Genomic DNA, 18,202 nt, shown 5'->3' on the forward strand with positions numbered 1-18,202 from the left:
AACATTCACCTGAAACGAGTGTTGTATTAGTGTAATAACTATTCAAGTTTCTAGCGTAGATGTTTGCAGATAAAATCTTATTGTATGTGCAACGTCTGTGACTACCTTTATGGATAGAAAATGCGCAATTTTATTTCAACTCAACTGCAACCATTTTAGCTTCAAGAGGTTTTTAAATGCTCGAGCAATTTTTAAACAAAAATAATTTTCGGTAATTTTTACTTTGGCGTACATTTGCATTATTAGTTATTAAATATTTAATAGACATTAGTACGTAAATGATAATATGATTTAATATCTAAATTATAAGATCCATTTTGCATTGCAGAATCAATAATCCTAACATTGACGGTAGATTGGATATATCATAAGAGTCTGTAATTGACCTATATGAATAAGACATTTTGAATGTTGTTTTTTTTTTAATTTTGTATTGTTTTGGGTTCTGTTATGTTTATAAAGGCCCCAAATATTTCTTTTACACATCTGTTATTACAAACAGCTAGTTAGTAATTATTAAATATTTAGAGTGTTTAGAAAGCCATTATTTTTCTCGGCGGGAAATATAGAGGGCTGTAATAACCGGAATCAGGTTGACCTCCATATTCCCCCAGTTCCCCTGGAAACCATCGTTATAAATTCTTGATGAATTTGCCATGATGGGTTAACTGAACTAATCTCATGCTCGTCTTATCATCCTCCACTTGTGCCCTGCCAGTGTAAACCGTTATCGCAGGCGGGCCATTCTATTATCATCTTTAAAAAAATTTACACTTTCTCAGGCAAATTCATAGAGATTGCCACTACCTCTAAAAAATCTACGCAGTCATTTATTTTCCATTCGTTACTTCCTTCTGTTTTATCGATATTTCGCGCCAAAATGGAGCTGGGTCCGCATGATTGATTAAAATGATAAATGAGTTAGCCATTGGACACGTCACCGGCAGATTAAAATGATTGCTGAAATGTGGAACAGCGCTTTTAGTCTGAATACTCGCTTTGATGACGTATTCCATATTTTATGCGTTACCGCATTTGTATACGAGCATTAGTTAAGTGCTCACCTTTGTGCAAGCCTTTATAGAATTAATATCGAGTAGATAGAGTTTCGATTGCCAGCTATTATTGAGTTCCGATTGTACGCTGTTATAACATATTGGCTTCTATGTATATTATGTATGTAAACAAAAGTTGTCTAGTACTAGATAGCGGTGTGAATTGAATAATGAATATGCTTTGTAAATCATATGGAAACTTATTTTATATAGGGGGGAATATAATTATCAGTAATGTGGACTAATAACCATATTACTAGCAATGTACTGTCAGGTTATAATAATAATAATAATTTTTATTTTGCATCAATATTTACATTGTAAAACAATTCCAACATTTAAAGTACCTAAACTAAGTAGAAACTTGTATTTTAGGTACCAGTTCCCTCCTCTTACAATTCACAATGTTTGAATTACAATTTATAATAAGAATTAAATGCTTATCATTATTTATAATGAATGTGTATAAGAGAAGAAGAAGGAGAGATACTAATACGGGGACACTAGTGTTTCACAGTTTTCATATGGGCCATTTCAAAATAATCTTTTTTATATCATGATTAGATTTATCCTTTAATTTATCATTATCCTTGCCAGCAAGTGCATTGTATAACCGAGGTGCTATACAATTAAATTGCTTCTTTGCAAATGTTGTTTTCACAAATGGAATTGGATATTTAAATTTTCTAATAATGCGTTTTGGTTCAGATGTTATTGCTGGCACAGTTACACGATGATATCGTCTTAAACACTGATATATGAACATTTTACGCACTGACAAAACATCAGCATGTTCGTATACCAGCGTTGTAGGATGTCTATATGGTAGCGAAAGGTTGACCACCACGTGGAACCATAACCACTTCGAAAGAACTGTAGAAATTCGTGGTGAATTTACCACGATCGGCTAAATGACGTGATTTCATTCTCATTTTATCATCCTCCACTAGTGCCCAGGCAGTGTAAACCTGTGAGTGCAGGCGGGTGCACCATTCCATTATCATCCATAAAAACTATTTCATATAGAATTAAATAAAATGCTTTATAGCCATTGCAATAAACCTGTATTTAAATAACATTTTTAACAAAAACTCACTTCTAAAACCAATACACATAATTTACTTACCATTAACAACAATACCAATAAGTTACTTACACCTATATTTAAATATAATAAAATTATACAAAATATCCTCCTCACCAAAATCTAACAATCACTTAAAAATAACAAAAATGAATATTTATTTGGTACTGGTGTGTAAACACAAACATTAATATAAAATTAACAATAACAATTTAATTGTAGTAATAAATTATTAAATTACTTTAGTCGCTAAGTTTTTTTTTATTAAAATACGGCCACTTATTCGAAGTTTTACAAAACACAAGTAATACACCGACAAAAGCCCAAAATGAATAAATCTACAAATAAAATATAAAATTCCTGCCAAAACGTTTTATTCCCCTTAAATTTGCACTTCGCGTTGACTCTCGACAATGTTGGTGACGACGTTTTGCATCGCCTTCAATTTGGACCCGTCCTTATCTGTTATAACCCTATTAATAATATTGGCCACATCTTTATTCTCAATTATAGTGATGTGGTTGCCTTCTAAAAAGTGTATGGTTATAGGACCGTCGCTATGTTTGTCTAGACCGTAATTTTCTTCGCAGACTATGAAAGGTGGATTCTCTTTGGGTCTCAAAAGTATTATTGGAGACTGAAGTTTCTTTGCAGCTTTGAGATTATAATTCAGTACCACTTTGACTCTGTCAAAGCACGCTTGCGCCGCGGCTGCAATAAAACCGTGAGAGTAATCATCGTTCTTAACGTATTCCTTTGACAAATTGATACTGAAGTCGATTCGTTCAGAATAATCTTCAATTTCGTTGAGCTTCTCAATTAGGATGTTGTTCACGTCGTTGTTTGGTGCGATGATGTCTAAAGTGTGGCAGATCAGACTGTTCTGCAGTTGGAAGTCGTTCTTGAAAGTCATCGTCATGGTCGCGATTGAGTAGAGGAACTCAGGTCCGCCGTCCAAGCAGAATACAGTTCCTTTGAGACCTGAATGAAGATTGAGATGTAAGTATAAGAGTTCTATAAAGCATGATCTGCATTAAGATTAAGTAACAAACTATCTAGCATAAAGAACAAATATTATTATCTTGTAATAACATGCTTAAAATTAATATTACTCTCAATTTCTTAATTAAACTTCCTATATATAAAATTCGAGACGAAGCGAGCGAAAATTATTTGTCTCAACGGCTGGAGGAATTTGAATAAAAACTTTACAGAATAAGAGTTTTTATATGTAGTTAGGAGAAATGAGAAAGTTAAAGAAAGCTACGAAAAATGCCCATCCAGGTTTTAGAAATACTCAAATATGTGCATATTTTCAATATATTAATTATCTTCTAGTTCGTGATTTATGCTTACTATTAATTCTAAATTCTTGGGTCTAAAAATGTTCAAGACCTCGCCCAACTACAATACTTTATTATAATTATGTTAAATTCGTTAGTATCTGACCTATTATTAAATTTGTAATATAATATAAAATATTTAATACAATAACAATTTAAATTGTTTTAAATCTCACCATTTTCTTCCATTCTGGCCGCTAATTCCAACGCGAGGAGACTTCCGAAGCTGTACCCCAGGATCCAGAATTGAGATCCGGGTGCTAAGCGAGATATCGCCAACTATAAAATAAAGAAGTAACAGTTAAAAAAACCGCACTAATACAAAAAAGCATATTTTTAATGTAATTGGAACGGCTAAAAACTATCAATGTGCCTGACGGTAAACGGTAATCACCTGTATATCATAACCATATGAACAACATTACGGACATTACGTTATTATGTGACTCCCGTCACACATGCTTTGCTATTGCAGAGAACTAAGAGTATTATCCTCCTATCCTCCTGCAATTTCACTTTCAAAAAAGTTATATCTCAAATTATGTTCTTTCTTACTAGAGGCATCGAAATTTCAGTAATTTATTTTAACTTGCCTGATAAAGCCTTTCCACCATTTGACCGCAATTCTCGTTCTTGTGTTCAGTTCCCAGTTGCAACACGCACACTTTGATCTTTAGTCTGCGGCACAGTGGTTCCAGTGCTGATGCACAACCTTCCAACCCTGGCAGCATGAACATCACATTATCCATCACGTGGATAGCTTCTTCTCCCTGGAAAATGGAAATGATATTTAAGCACTATTCGGTATTTAGTTAGAACTTTTGGTGTTTATTTTTATAGTATGGGCCAGCCTCCTGTGACTTTATATGTTTATTAACTTATTTTGCGAGTTTAGTCTAAGTCTTTACATTCTTTAGATATCTATTTGGATTAAAATAGAATGGATAAAGGAGAAAAAGAGACGAAATATATGCTATTCACTTCAACTCCGTCGCTGATCATAGTCGGCATGTACAGCAGAGGTTCGTTGGCTAGTTTTTCTTCTCCGAAGTTCCTTATGAGGACCTTGAGACCAGCATTGGCGTCGATATTCAACGGCTTGACTGCTGATGTGGACGATGCTTCTTCTCGCTGTGCGGTTAGTTCTACCAATCTGAAATTTATTACGGTTTTTAATCTTATATCCGTCATACTCGTGAACGAGTACGGCTTTATTATAGCAAAAGGGACAAACTTGTTTGCAGATCACAATTGGTAAGTGATCATCGTCGCCTACGAGCTCCCTCAACACTAAGTGAATTGCAAGTGTATTGCCGGTCTTTTAAGAAGAAATAAGCTCTTTTCTTGAAGGTTTCAATATCGTATCGGTTCGGAAATATCAATGCTGGAAGGTTATTGGTGGTTGTGCAAAAGATTTCTAGAAAAACGACGCTACTCTCCCACTGATCTCTATCGATCTTCATATCTGAGCTTACTCTCCTTTTATACCTATCATCTTTCACACAATCCATCCAATTTTACTTTGTCATCCTCGCCTTTTCATCCATGTTAAATACTTTAAGATATCCTCGCTTCTGTGGGGTACAATTAAAAATTGAGAATAATCAACAATTTAATTAATCTTTTAATGAAGAATTACCTTGCAAATGTGAGGGTTCTGATATCCTGAGCGGTGAGGAAGATCTCGAATTCTCTTTCCAGGGTCTGCTTGATCTCCACAGCCATCATGCTGTCCATACCCAACTCAGCCAGAGATACTTGTTGTGATACTGTCTTCAGATCCTTAATACCTAGTCAAATCAAAACAAATTAAATCAAATATCATTTATTCGTAGGACATTTTAGCCGCTTATGAACGTCAAGTTTTTTGTATTAATATTTTGTCTCTATAGTTGAGTCAAAATATATTATCAATTATAAATGATTGGAAGGAATATATCGTGATGAGATTCAAACTGTATTACATATAAGCCTCATATAGATATATGTAGACATAAAACGTCAGGAAAATCATAGATCGCTGCAAACGTTATTATCAAGAAATTATATATGGAAATTTGGTGGGAGTCAATTAGTGCTAGAGTGCCTAATTAAGGGTAATGTTAGGTTGACATGTAAAAGCAATTGCGAAATCTATTTCTATCCACATTTATAGTGCGTTATACCTATGGCGCTCATTGTACATACATACTTAGACCTTTACTTGAGACCTTGCATGTAGGAATATTTATTAACTTTTTATTGCACTAGAAATACAAACAATTATACAAAGAACAAACAAATAATAAGTAATAAGATACAATACAATAGTCTTATCGCTTAAGCAATGTCTTCCAGACAAACTTTGGGTAGAGAAGAGAATACAGAAAGTGGTAGATGGCGCAAGAATGGAATAGAGAAATAAAAAAGGCATGGGAATACTAAATAATAATAATTTACATTATACTAACATATATATATATAACTACTGATCATGTTATGTTACACGAATATCTATATTATTATATAATGAAATATCTGTGTACTGATCTATATACATGTAACAGTTACCATTCTTTTTTTATTAGATTTGGGCTATTACATAGATGCTTTAAACCTGTAGCACTGCGAACTACATAGAACTATAGTGCTCGCTCTATTTCAAAGTTCGCTACCTAAACAGGGAATCCTAAGAATTGAATATTCTTAGGAGCGATGATTTCTATCTTTCTCAGGGTAGAGTTTATACTTTTCAAAGGAGATAAATCGTTATTAGTTATCACTTACCCGCAGCTGATTTGTCATTGCAATTACATGAAAAAAACCGACCAAACTGAAGGTTTTAATTTTTTTTCTATGATGTAATAATAATAAATAACCCTGGACGATTAACACAAACCCACTGTAATATATATATATATATATGCAATGAATCGAACCCGCGACCTTTGGAAGTAACGCGGTGTGCTAAACCACCGAGGCCGGTAAAACATATAAATAAGCGATTTCGCAAACGAGATTACAGTACACGTAACGGTAAGTGGTAAGTCACAATATACATGAATTGACCTTTTCTCTAAGGGACTTGGTACGGTTTTGCTATCATTTACTAACTTTATGGGAAGGGGATTGTTCTTTACGCGATTCCCCTCGAAACCATCGTGGTAAATTGTCATTTGGCAAGATGGGCTAACTGACCTGACTTCATGCTCATCTTATCATCCTCCACTGGTGCCCCGCCAGCGTAAACCGTTAGCGCAGGCAGGTGCACCATTCTATTATCATCCATAAAAAAATATATATGAACAGCACAATGGACGTCAAAATTCAAATTCAAATTTAAATTCAAAAATCATTTATTCATGTAGGACATTTTAGCCGCTTATGAACGTCAAATTTTTACATTATAATTTTATTTTTTCCCTACCGTCCAGTTCGGTATATAGATCCAATTGAGAAGAACTGGCAAGAAACTCAATTGAATTACATTTTTTTTTAAAGACAGTTTATTTACAATGTATTTTTATATAGGTGTCTATGTCTAACATTAAATGAAAATTCAGTGCATGAACAACTATTGCCATGCACACTCGTCATTCAAGTAATCGTTTAGTGAGTAATAGGCTTTGCTCAGTAAATATGATTTAACAGATGTTTTGAATTTATTTAAGGGTAATTCCAACATATCCTTTGGTATCTTATTGTAAATTTTTATACCTATTCCCATAAAAGACCTATTAACTTTTTCTAAACGATACTTGGGGACAGCAAGTTTGTCTTTAAACGTCACGCTTGACGCTTGTGATGTACACAATGCGTTGCCGTTCCAGAGCGCTAAACTGTCATGCTTCCTACAGAGTAATGCAATTTCACTGTTTTATCTCACACGTCAATTAAATTATATCTTACAGAGCAAGCTGCTTGACGGCTGAAATGGATGAGACTGAGGTATACAATATACATGCAGAACAGTTTCTACAGTCTACCTCGGTTAATATATTTTTAAAGCATTACAACAGAAAAACTTTAGCTTTATTTCAATATATAACTGTGCCTAATTATATACTATAGTATTCGAGTAATTTTCATTAAAATAGTGTTTACGATAGCAATTTGATTTTGATTTTTTAGCTTTCTTTTTTTTTAATTACATATTTATTTAATTATATATACAATTCTCGGTCCTCCGTCAATTCTATTAGCTGTTGCGGAATTCCTTAGGTTTATTCTTTTTTGTATTTTGACATAAATTAAAGGTGCTACAAAGAAAATTTTCTAAAATAACGAATATAACTTCATGAAATTTTGTCCATAGGACAAGGCAACTAATATCAACGTTTCACACTAGTCGGATTTTCTTTTAAACATGTTTGCTTTTTAATTTCACGTAATTGTAAAAAAATGTACCTATTTTTAACTCAACTATATGAACAATCCAATATAGTATAAAAATGTGAAAAATCTACAAAACATTGGAATTATTATGAATTTTCAGAATAACGGAAAAAATACCTTTGTATTTATTGTAATACTAGAGTAAGCCTTGTGAGCGGAACGTAAAATTTTACGGCAAAATTCCGATTGAAAGTATTCCTATCGCGCTTAGGTGAGAGGATACGTAAGGTCTTTGAATAGAGAGAACGAATACTCAAGAATACCCATATCGTAAAATTATTTTGTAGATATACTCCTCTTAATTAATATTCGTACATACCCATAATCTGAGCTACAGCATCCACAATATTTCCACATCCGGATCCGCCGACCTTCTTCTCAGCGACCACGATGGAGCTAACTATTGGAGCGTCCTGCTTCAAGAATTTGTCCAGCGCCAGTAGACATGAGGATATTCTCTGCTGCAGGGTTCCACCGATCTCCAGCTGAACGTCATCATCTTGCATGTCAGCCACTAATCCAACCTATGTTATAGATAGATAGATACATTCTTTATTCTCCAATTACAGACACCATAATATATAAAAATAGTGCAGAAAAAATAAATAAACAAATAAAAGAAATGGAGTTGACTTGATGTGCCGCAAAGGTGAATAGGCAATCAACTCAGTTCATACACATAAAGCAATAGATAAATCTGCGCTGATATTCTGTTAGTTCCTGTACTTAATAATATATAATATAAAAGTTTATTTCTCGCCAGATTTGAAACTGTTAGTTTTTTTTATTTTCACTGGGGACGAATTTCCTCACTTAATAAAAAGATTTGTTTTTAAAATCCCCATCGCAAAAAGAGGAAATGTATGCAATTCCGATTTTTATTTATGTATTTTGTTACCCTGGACAAGTCATAGTCCCGTAGTCTTTGATTAATATTTTGGTTTGATATCTATGGTTAACGGAAACTCAGAAATATTATAGTTTATTTTTGCTGTAAGCCCGATTTATATATTACTTTTGGATCTAACTTGGGTCGTTAATCACTACATCTATATCTTCTTTATTATGTGAAATATATTAACTTACATCCCCAATAGCTCCCCACTGTACAGCAAGAGCTGGTAGGCCAAGCTTCTTCCTCCACTCGCAGATCCTCTCCATCACTGAGTTGGATAGACCGTAGTTGGTCTGCCCAGCGTTACCACGACCGCAGGAGACAGATGAGAATACCACAAAGTTTCTGGTGAAGAAAGTACAGTAGTATAGAATATCTTACTAAAATGAACATGGAAGTTTGTGAGTGTGAATGGACGGATGAATGGATGTTTGTTACTTTTTTACGCAAAAATTATTCAATTAATTTGAATGAAACCTTGCTTATACATCAGAATAATACTTAAGCTATAATTTTCACGCGGCTGCAACAGCGGAATCAGCTAGTTAGCTAAATAAGTATTTTTGAGGTAAAAGATAAATAACATACGCCGTTATTGTTACATATACATATCTTTTTTGGTAAAATTCATTCACATTCTATCTTATTGATAGAAGTTGGGAGATAAAAGCTTAGAAGAAAGAAAAGTCAACATCAACATACTTAAGTGTGGGACATAGTTTCTTCGATAGTTTATCCAAGTGGATGGTAGCCAGTGCCTTCGGGTCGAACGAAGTCTTGAAAGTTTCAGCAGTTTGGTTCTGGAAGATGGAATCCTTGAGGACGACTGCGAGATTGAAGATCGCTTCCACGGGACCCATTGAGGTCGCCATCTTTAGCATTTCCTCGCAACCAGACTCCGTTGTGACATCGTGGGTGGAGATTTGGACTTCCGCTCCGTAGGATGCCCAGGCTCTATAATGGAATCAAATTGTTAATTCTTTACTTAGTTTTCTTAGTTAACCAGCCCGGCTTCGCACGGGTTTACATGTATTATACATATTTGAATCTTCTTCTTGAATTACTCTGTCTATTGCTAAAAACTTAATTAAAATCTGTTAAGTAGTTTAAAAGATCTAAGAAAACAGACTGAGGAAGCGCCTTCATTTCATTTCTATGTAAAAATTTAATATATACAAAATTCTCGTGTCACAGTGTTTGTAACAAAAGTCCTCAGGAACGGCTTGATCGATTCATATGAAATTTTGTGTATATAGTCAGGTCTGAGAATAGGACGTAATTTATTTCATGCCCCTGAGTGATAAGGGTAGTCTACTCCAAACAGATATTTTTATTATGATTCGACATAAAAAGTACATACAACCAAATACTTGATTTTTTATTATTATTATTCATTAATGGAAAAATATTTGAAAATTTGATTTTAGATTGATATAAGCAGATTTCAAAATGAGTATATATTTTTTATTGAGTGGAAAAAAATGGAAATATTCTTTTTAAACCTTGGTATAACAAACCGTGCGGCCACGTAAACATCACAAAGTTTCTCAAAGTTTATTTTCAATTTATTTCTAGGTAAAAGTGTTTTAATTTCATCAGTTTTCTAGTAGGCTTTTGACTGCTTATACATTATGAAAATAACTCCATATTAAATAACGTTAAGCTTACCGAAGTCTAGTAGATTGGTAACCATTGCTGACTCCCTTTCTGGACGTAAGAAGGAGTTTCCTAGCGCCTCTCAATATGCACCAATCGGCTAATTCCAAACCGAATCCACCCAGCCCTCCTATTATGATGTACACGTGGTCCTGATGACATATGTACCTGGAAATATATATATTACATATATATATGACATATATAGGTCACAGTTACCTGGATAAATCACGATAAACGCATCAACAGTGCTTGCTATATATGTATGTTAATCTTAGATTTATGATATTTCATATTTTTTGCTTTATTTCATCGTTAATATTAATAATAATCTCAGGACAATTCACACAGCGCTATCTAGACCCAAGTTAAGCTAGCTAAAGCTTGTGTTATGGGTACTAGATTACTGATACAAATACTTACTTACTTTTCGTAAATATATACATATTATACATAGAAAATACCCAGACCGATACAAACAATCATACTCATGAATACAAATATTTGTGCCGTGCGAGGAATCGAACCCGCGACCATCGGACGTAAAGCGGTGTGTTAGACCGCTAGACCACCGAGGTCGTCAAATATTAATTATATAAGATTTAATTAAATGCTCACAAATTTGTTATTAATTCATTATATATAAAAATATGATAACGTACCTAGGAATTGCTTCAATGGGCAAGCAGGCAGGTTTCACGGGACGGTTGGTCCTCTCCTCGTCTCGGATCTTAATGATCACCTGTTATTAGATTTGAAAGAGAACTGTTAATTCATTATAATATTACAAATCCGAATGAATGTACGTCTTTTTGTTATGTGACATGACAATAGAATTTATCATATCACATGACAATAGATAGAGTAGAGGGAAGGGGATTGTTAGTAATGGGAACTAGTAATGCCCATTGCTAGCAATGTATTAAGTTAGGTCGACCTCCACGCGGTATCTCCTGGAAACCATCGTGATAATTTCCTAGCGAATTTGTCACGATAGTGGTGGTGGTGGTGGTCATCCATAAAAAATGAATAACAGAGAGAGTAAGAGAGAGAGAGAGAGAGAGTAAGAGAGAGAGAAAGAGAGAGAGTAAGAGAGAGAGAGAGAGAGAGAGAGAGAGAGTAAGAGAGAGGGATGTACGAGAAAGAAAATGTTACCTTTCCGATGTGCTTGCCAGCAGCCATATATCGGAATGCAGTCTCCACTTCGTCCTTTCCAAATGTACAGTAAGTTAAAGGACGAATCGCACCACTTTCCATACCGGACAGCAGAAGATCTTGTAACCTCTGTTGAAAACAAATAAATTATATATAAGGACGTATGGAGCCAAGGGCAAAATTATATACAAAGACGTAAGGTACTCATTATTGTAAGGAATCATCAACTTCTTGTAAACTCCACTCTCTAGGAAGGTACTAGAGAAATAGAAATAAAGTAATATTTATTAAAATAAAGTAACTGGAGAACTTATATTTATTCATCCAAAACAATACAAATTTTAATTAACAATAGGACAACATAATTGTAACATTACAGAAATTTTTTGTCAATAACATAATAAACTTAAATATTAAATCTCGGTATGTCAGCTAGAATAGCTAGCATATATAATATATATATATATGTATCTATGTATTTATTATTCCCTAATTGTTTTTTGTATATAATATAAGTACATAGGAAACATTTAGCCCGATACAAACATTCATACTCATGACTACAAAATGTTTGTGCCGTGAGATGAAAGAATGGAACTCGTGAGAGATCGAAACGAAAAAGATCAATGAAAAATTGACCCTTACCAGTCTGAACTCCATCGATTGATCAAAGATGTAATCCAACATGATGCCGTGGATGGAGGTCTCTTTGAGGAAGAAGTGCATGCCTATGGGCGTGTTGTTGCTGATGTCGAACTTGCCAATCTCGAGGAAGCGGCCCCGGTAGCAGAGACATCTGATTGATGCCTGGAAAATGTCATAGTATTTCTTATTCTAGACTTAAACTTTTTATTTTTATAGCACAGGGGACAAACGAGTCTGCGGCTCACCTGCGGATAATGATTACCGATTAGAGTAGTTAAAAAAAAATATGCTGATTGGCTTAACTTTATGCACAGGATGTGCATCAACCTCTACTAGTGCTGCGCCATCGCATATCGGCAGTGCAGGATGGTGCAACATTCTTATTTATGTATTGGTTAAATTAATGTGTGTTTTCCTTTTTTCTGTACTTCTTTTCTTCTTGCTTTCGTTATTTCTAATTTCATTTATAAAAACAAAATATAAAATTTTCATAGATTTTAAAAAATCTTTCACTTTTAGATACATTATCATCTAGTAACATACCAGTAATATAGTTAGTTAAAAATAAAGTATAATCTTACTTGTAGTTTGTCGTCTGACAGCGAATTGAGGATCATATCGACACCTTTGCCGTTGGTTTCCCTGCGGATCATGTCCTCGAAAGAGGTGTCTCGAGAGTTGCCGATATGACTGTCTGTACATACCAATGATATTATTATATAGTTATATTTCTTATTATAAATTGAAAGGTGTGTCAGTCTAGGTATTCAGGGCAGACCTTCATGAACTATTTTCACGAGGCTCTTCAAGCCACTTGAGGGTATGAGAAAGTAATTTATAAGAAAAGAATAATAAAAATGGCGACTGCATGTGCTGTGTATTATTTGGAAGCATTTAATAATATAATTAAAACTTTTAATATAAATCGTAGTATAATCTATACATACAAATAAAATTGGAGTGTCTGTTTGTAACATTGAAATAACTATTTTTTACTACATGCATATGAATATAAATACGAATACACCTTAAATAACATTTCCTACAATTTTTATCCGTCTGTCTGTATGTTCCAGCTAATCTCTGAAATGGCTGAACCGATTTTGACGGGACTTTTATTGGTAGATAGCGGATGTAATAACGAGTAGCTTAGGCTACTTTTATTTTAGAAAAATAAACGCGGACTAGCTAGTCTAATATAAACAGAAATTTTAACGAGTACAAGGAAAAAAATGTATATACGAACACAAAAAGGCTGAGGCCGTAAGGTCCTATATGAATAAATACATTTGATTTGATTTGAATGCTTGTCATAAGTATTTATAATTTATTTCTAGTCTTTATTGCACCAAATATAGAAAACAATAAAAATAGTAAGTATGCATTATCTGATTTTTCTTATTTCTTTGACATTTAGGGACTTTTGTACGAAATAAAAGTGCATGCCAGTCCCTTCTTCACCGGATGATTGGAGGCGAGTGCCGATGCACTCTAAGCCTGCGGAAGGACTTATAGAGCGGCTAACTAATTACCGCCTGATGGGTATGACTTTGGTCAAACCACCACAGGGGGTTCGAAAGTAGGCTCAGACTGTCGTAATGTCGATCTCCGTTTGAATTGGAGGCAGTCCCATTATAAAACTAATAATTATATCACTTCACAAATTACCTTTGTAGCACTATCTGAAGGATCGGCTAAAACACTATACATCGACAATACTAATCGATATGATAATACAATACATCATACATCGATAATACAATAACCTTAACTGATATAAAAGCCTAAACAATTTCTTCCCGACTACCTTTGGGTGGATAGAGAAAGTGCAGATAATAAAAAGCGTAAACTATATCACCATATTACCTTTGAGTTGTGGGAACAGTTTCTTGATGAACGCCCTCTTTTCGGCTGTACCGACAGTGGTGAAGACTTCGCAGCCGTAGTGGAGCGCCACGTTGATAGCCGCCTGGCCGACCCCACCGGAACCCGCGTGGATCAGGATGGACTCACCACGCTGTATCTGACCCACCATCACCTAAACCAAATCATATTATGATTATCATTGTTTTTTAATAACAATAATATATATTTGACGACTTCGATAGTCTAGCGGTTGAGAACACCGCTTTCCTTCTAGTGGTCATAATTTCGATTTCTCGCACTCGCACAATAAATTATTTATATTTTTATATTAGTAGGTACAAATATGTATATTATATTTGTAGTTTCCTTTTATTATTTTTATTCTATGTTAGTTACTTAAATGCATCACTCTCTAATCTTTTTCTCTCTCTTTTTCTTTTTCTCTAATCTTTGCTCTATGTTCGACTGGGAGAACTCTTGTGATGCCTTATAATGTTAAGTCCGCACTATGCACCTTTATTTTTATATTTATGCGACAAAATTTTAATAAATAAATAATTATGTGTGTATTTACATAACAATGTAGTTACATATTTATATCAGTTGTCTAGTGCCCATAACACAAGCTCTGCTTAATTTGGGACAAGATGGCGCTGTGTGGTTTATCTAGGGATATTATTATTATTATTTACCATAGCATAGTAGACTGTTCCATAAGCGACAGGCACGGTGGCCGCCTCCTCGAAACTCCACTCATCAGGTATAGCCCAAGAGAGCGCCTTATCGCATTCTATCATGTTTGACAGACCAGAGTTTCTCACCATGCACATCATTCGGGAGCCACTGTTGAAAAATCATTGAATGTAAGCCACTACACACGAAACGATTATTTGAATGACAAACATGCATGTTTATAAGTTAAAACACATCAACAATACATAAGTGTACCGTGCATATGTAAATGCGTAAACTCATACATATTAAATATATATTTATTTACAACTAGTTGTTCCCGCGACCTCGTCCGCGTGGAATTAAACAATATTTTTCTAAAATAAAAGTAGCCTAAGTTGGAGTAACTTAGGCTACTTTTATTTTTAATTATTACATCAGCTACCTGCCAAAAAAAGTCCCATCAAAATTGGTCTAGCCATTTCAGAGATTAGCCGGAACAAACAGATCGACAGATAGACAGACAAAAATTGTAAAAAATGATATTTTGGTGTGTGTTACGTATTCATATTCATATGCATGTAGTAAAAGACGGTTATTTCAATATTACAAACAGACACTCCAATTTTATTTATATGTATAGATGTAAGATTAATTGTAAAATAAAGACTATTATTATTATTTATTAAATATTTTTTTCCCTTATTTTATGTTTAAAAAGAAGGAAATATTCATATATTTATTTACGACTATGAAATGTATGTTTATCTATAATAGTTCAGTAAAATTTATAATTAAACATGATATGACCAGTTTTAGCTCAATATATAAGAACAAATTTATAAATCCCTTAAAAAATAATATTATTCTGAAAGAAATATTTATTTAATTGACAGGAAAGGGATGATGGGTCAAACACGCGGGTCTTATCCAAGCGTGGATGAGTTTAAAATGATGATGATAAAAGTGATGACGAAAAAATTTTTTATTCGGCATGTATTGAGAAAGTCGGCTTTTTGTAATAGTTCTATTATTATTAGAATAGAATAGAATAGAATAGAATAGAAAATCATTTATTCAAATAAACTTAATTTAAGCACTTTTGAATAGTCATAACAATTTGTTTTTTATCTACCACTCGTTCGGAAAGCTGTCTCATCACAAGAAGAACGAGCAAGAAACTTGTGTGTTGCTCTTTAAATTTTTAAGTTTACATTTACAAGTCGAAACGTGTGAATACAAACTACCAACAAGCACTAATTTTTTGGTGTCAAATATAATCTTGCAATAATATAAATCAGTCGTAGTGATAAGAGCAGACCAGTCCCTACAAGCAGCACTCGTTCACGAGTATGACGGATGAGCCAGCCATCACTGCGCTCGACCATATTTTAGGGAGCCCATTGACCCGGCCCACCACGCCGCCACATGTCTGGACATTTTAGTGAGCATGACTACTCATTCCACACGACCACGTCACAGCTACAAAAATTACTATATGGTAGTTACAGTATTCGCACTTTACATAAGGATGCATGCGGCAATCAATACAAAAGCCGCTACGCTATCATATATCAAGAAAGCAGTATGAAAATTATAATTATAACGTTGTCCGCAAATAAACTTATTCTTGCTATATATTGCTATCATCTATAAATTCATCTATCTTATAATAGGCTTTTTTACATAACATTTGTTTAATATAAGATTTGAATTGCCTCTCTGTAAGAAGCGTAAATCAGTTTATTATAGAATCTTACACCATAAAATGAATTACTAACTTTGTGTAGACGGCATTTGTAAAATTACTTATGTTTCTACTTGTACAGTCTTTAAGTTTCTTGAAACTATCTAAGTTTTTCCTTGTATACATAATATTTTCATAAAATGTGAGGCAACGGTGAGGATATTTGATTGTTTAAAGCATTGACGTAATGACTCTCTAGAACCCATACCATAAATAGAACGTATGGCTCTCTTTTGTAAAATAAATATAGTATTTATATCGGACTTTACCCCATAGCAGTATGCCATATGACATAATGCTATGGAAATAACTAAAATATACAAGTTTTGCCGTCGCCACGTCTGTTAATTGCCTTATCCTTCTAATTGCATGCAGCAGAACTAAGTCTACTGGCTAATTTTGAAATATGGGGCCCCCATTGTAACTTCGAGTCCACTGTTATTCCTAAAAAAACTGTATCATTAACAAAATTTACTATTTCATCATTAAGCAATAGCTGCGTATTTACTTGTTTTACATTAGGCAGCGTGAATTTAATGGTGTGTGTTGATTTTCAATAATAGATTATTACATGTGAACCAATTTAGTATAGCAGAGATAGCATAATTTACATCGTCTAATTGATTACATTGGCGACCAATTTTTTATTTACGAAGTATCAGCAAATAACACTATATCTGAGAGACTTTCTCTACCATGTAGGGAAGGTCATTTATATAAATTAAAAAGAGAAATGGGCCTAATATTGAACCTTGAGGAACGCCCATTTTTATATTAGTTCTTAGACTTTACACCATCAATATCTACAGTTTACCCTATCCTCTAGATAAGTTTTCATTAGACTTAGGTCATTATCTCTAATACCATAATATTTGAGCTTGTACAAAAGTGTTTCATGATCTACGCAATCAAACGCCTTCGACAAGTCACAAAAAACGCCGAGAGCATCCTGTGAGTTTTCCCATGATTCGAATATATGTGTAATAAGCGCTACACCTGCATCAGTAGTAGACTTGCCGGCAGTGAAACCATATTGCTGACTGTGAAGCAGTCCGTTATCCCTGAAGTATTTTAACATTTGGTTAAACATAATCTTTTCAAATACTTTACTATTATTATTATTATTGTTATTCTTTATTTTTTCTCAGCTATTGCTGGTTTTCTCCACACTTACGGGCCGAAACCAAGTAAGTGCAGAGTGTGTGTATGTGTGTGTGCGCGTGTATGTGTGTGTGAGTGTGTGTGTACTTATTGTGTGCCTGGTGTGACTGGTGTTATATCATTTTCATCGATTTCAAGAAATTTTCGGACTGTACGACAGGTATTTAAGATGGCAGCCTTTTGAAGGGTGATGTAAAGTGTTTTTTGCATATCTAATTGTTTCAGGCTATGATGTAGGTGTTTGGGTATGATACCTGTAGATGAGAGGACTATGGGTATTATATAAACTTTTTCCTGTTTACAAATTCTTGTTACTTCTATAGCTATATGCTATCTTGTTATTCTATAGCTTCTTATTATTTATTATTATTATTATAGTACAAACTTTGGAGCACGTCCGACGACTTCGAAACCTTGCACGCACTCCTGGGCGAGTCTGCCGCGAGCGACCGCGTCCACGGTCACGCGGCCAGTCGCTGTCATCACGTCACGGAAGTTCAGGGCAGCACAGTATACCTTTAAATCGATTTTTATATCAGCGAAAGTACT

General features: G+C 34.1%; 1 protein-coding gene across 1 annotated transcript in view; it reads right to left on the reverse strand.

Annotated features, from left to right (window-relative positions):
- Positions 1–2,102: 2,102 nt before the first annotated feature.
- The window catches only part of LOC131843581 (fatty acid synthase-like), a 51,119-nt gene continuing 35,019 nt past the window's right edge, over positions 2,103–18,202 (reverse strand). The window contains exons 26-41 of the mRNA XM_059192257.1: positions 18,039–18,169; positions 14,766–14,916; positions 14,074–14,245; positions 12,789–12,901; positions 12,208–12,369; positions 11,563–11,691; positions 11,070–11,149; positions 10,420–10,575; positions 9,454–9,705; positions 8,943–9,096; positions 8,176–8,380; positions 5,122–5,272; positions 4,464–4,635; positions 4,076–4,252; positions 3,659–3,761; positions 2,103–3,120 (exon numbers count right to left, since the gene is read on the reverse strand). Coding sequence (XP_059048240.1) covers positions 2,522–3,120; positions 3,659–3,761; positions 4,076–4,252; positions 4,464–4,635; positions 5,122–5,272; positions 8,176–8,380; positions 8,943–9,096; positions 9,454–9,705; positions 10,420–10,575; positions 11,070–11,149; positions 11,563–11,691; positions 12,208–12,369; positions 12,789–12,901; positions 14,074–14,245; positions 14,766–14,916; positions 18,039–18,169 — 2,907 coding nt within the window. The 3' untranslated portion in view covers positions 2,103–2,521. The remainder of the gene's footprint in view (positions 3,121–3,658; positions 3,762–4,075; positions 4,253–4,463; positions 4,636–5,121; positions 5,273–8,175; positions 8,381–8,942; positions 9,097–9,453; positions 9,706–10,419; positions 10,576–11,069; positions 11,150–11,562; positions 11,692–12,207; positions 12,370–12,788; positions 12,902–14,073; positions 14,246–14,765; positions 14,917–18,038; positions 18,170–18,202) is intronic.

The sequence above is a fragment of the Achroia grisella genome, unplaced genomic scaffold, assembly GCF_030625045.1.
Source record: "Achroia grisella isolate CSIRO2021 unplaced genomic scaffold, CSIRO_AGI_Agris_v1 utg319, whole genome shotgun sequence".
NCBI classification, from domain to species: domain Eukaryota; kingdom Metazoa; phylum Arthropoda; class Insecta; order Lepidoptera; family Pyralidae; genus Achroia; species Achroia grisella.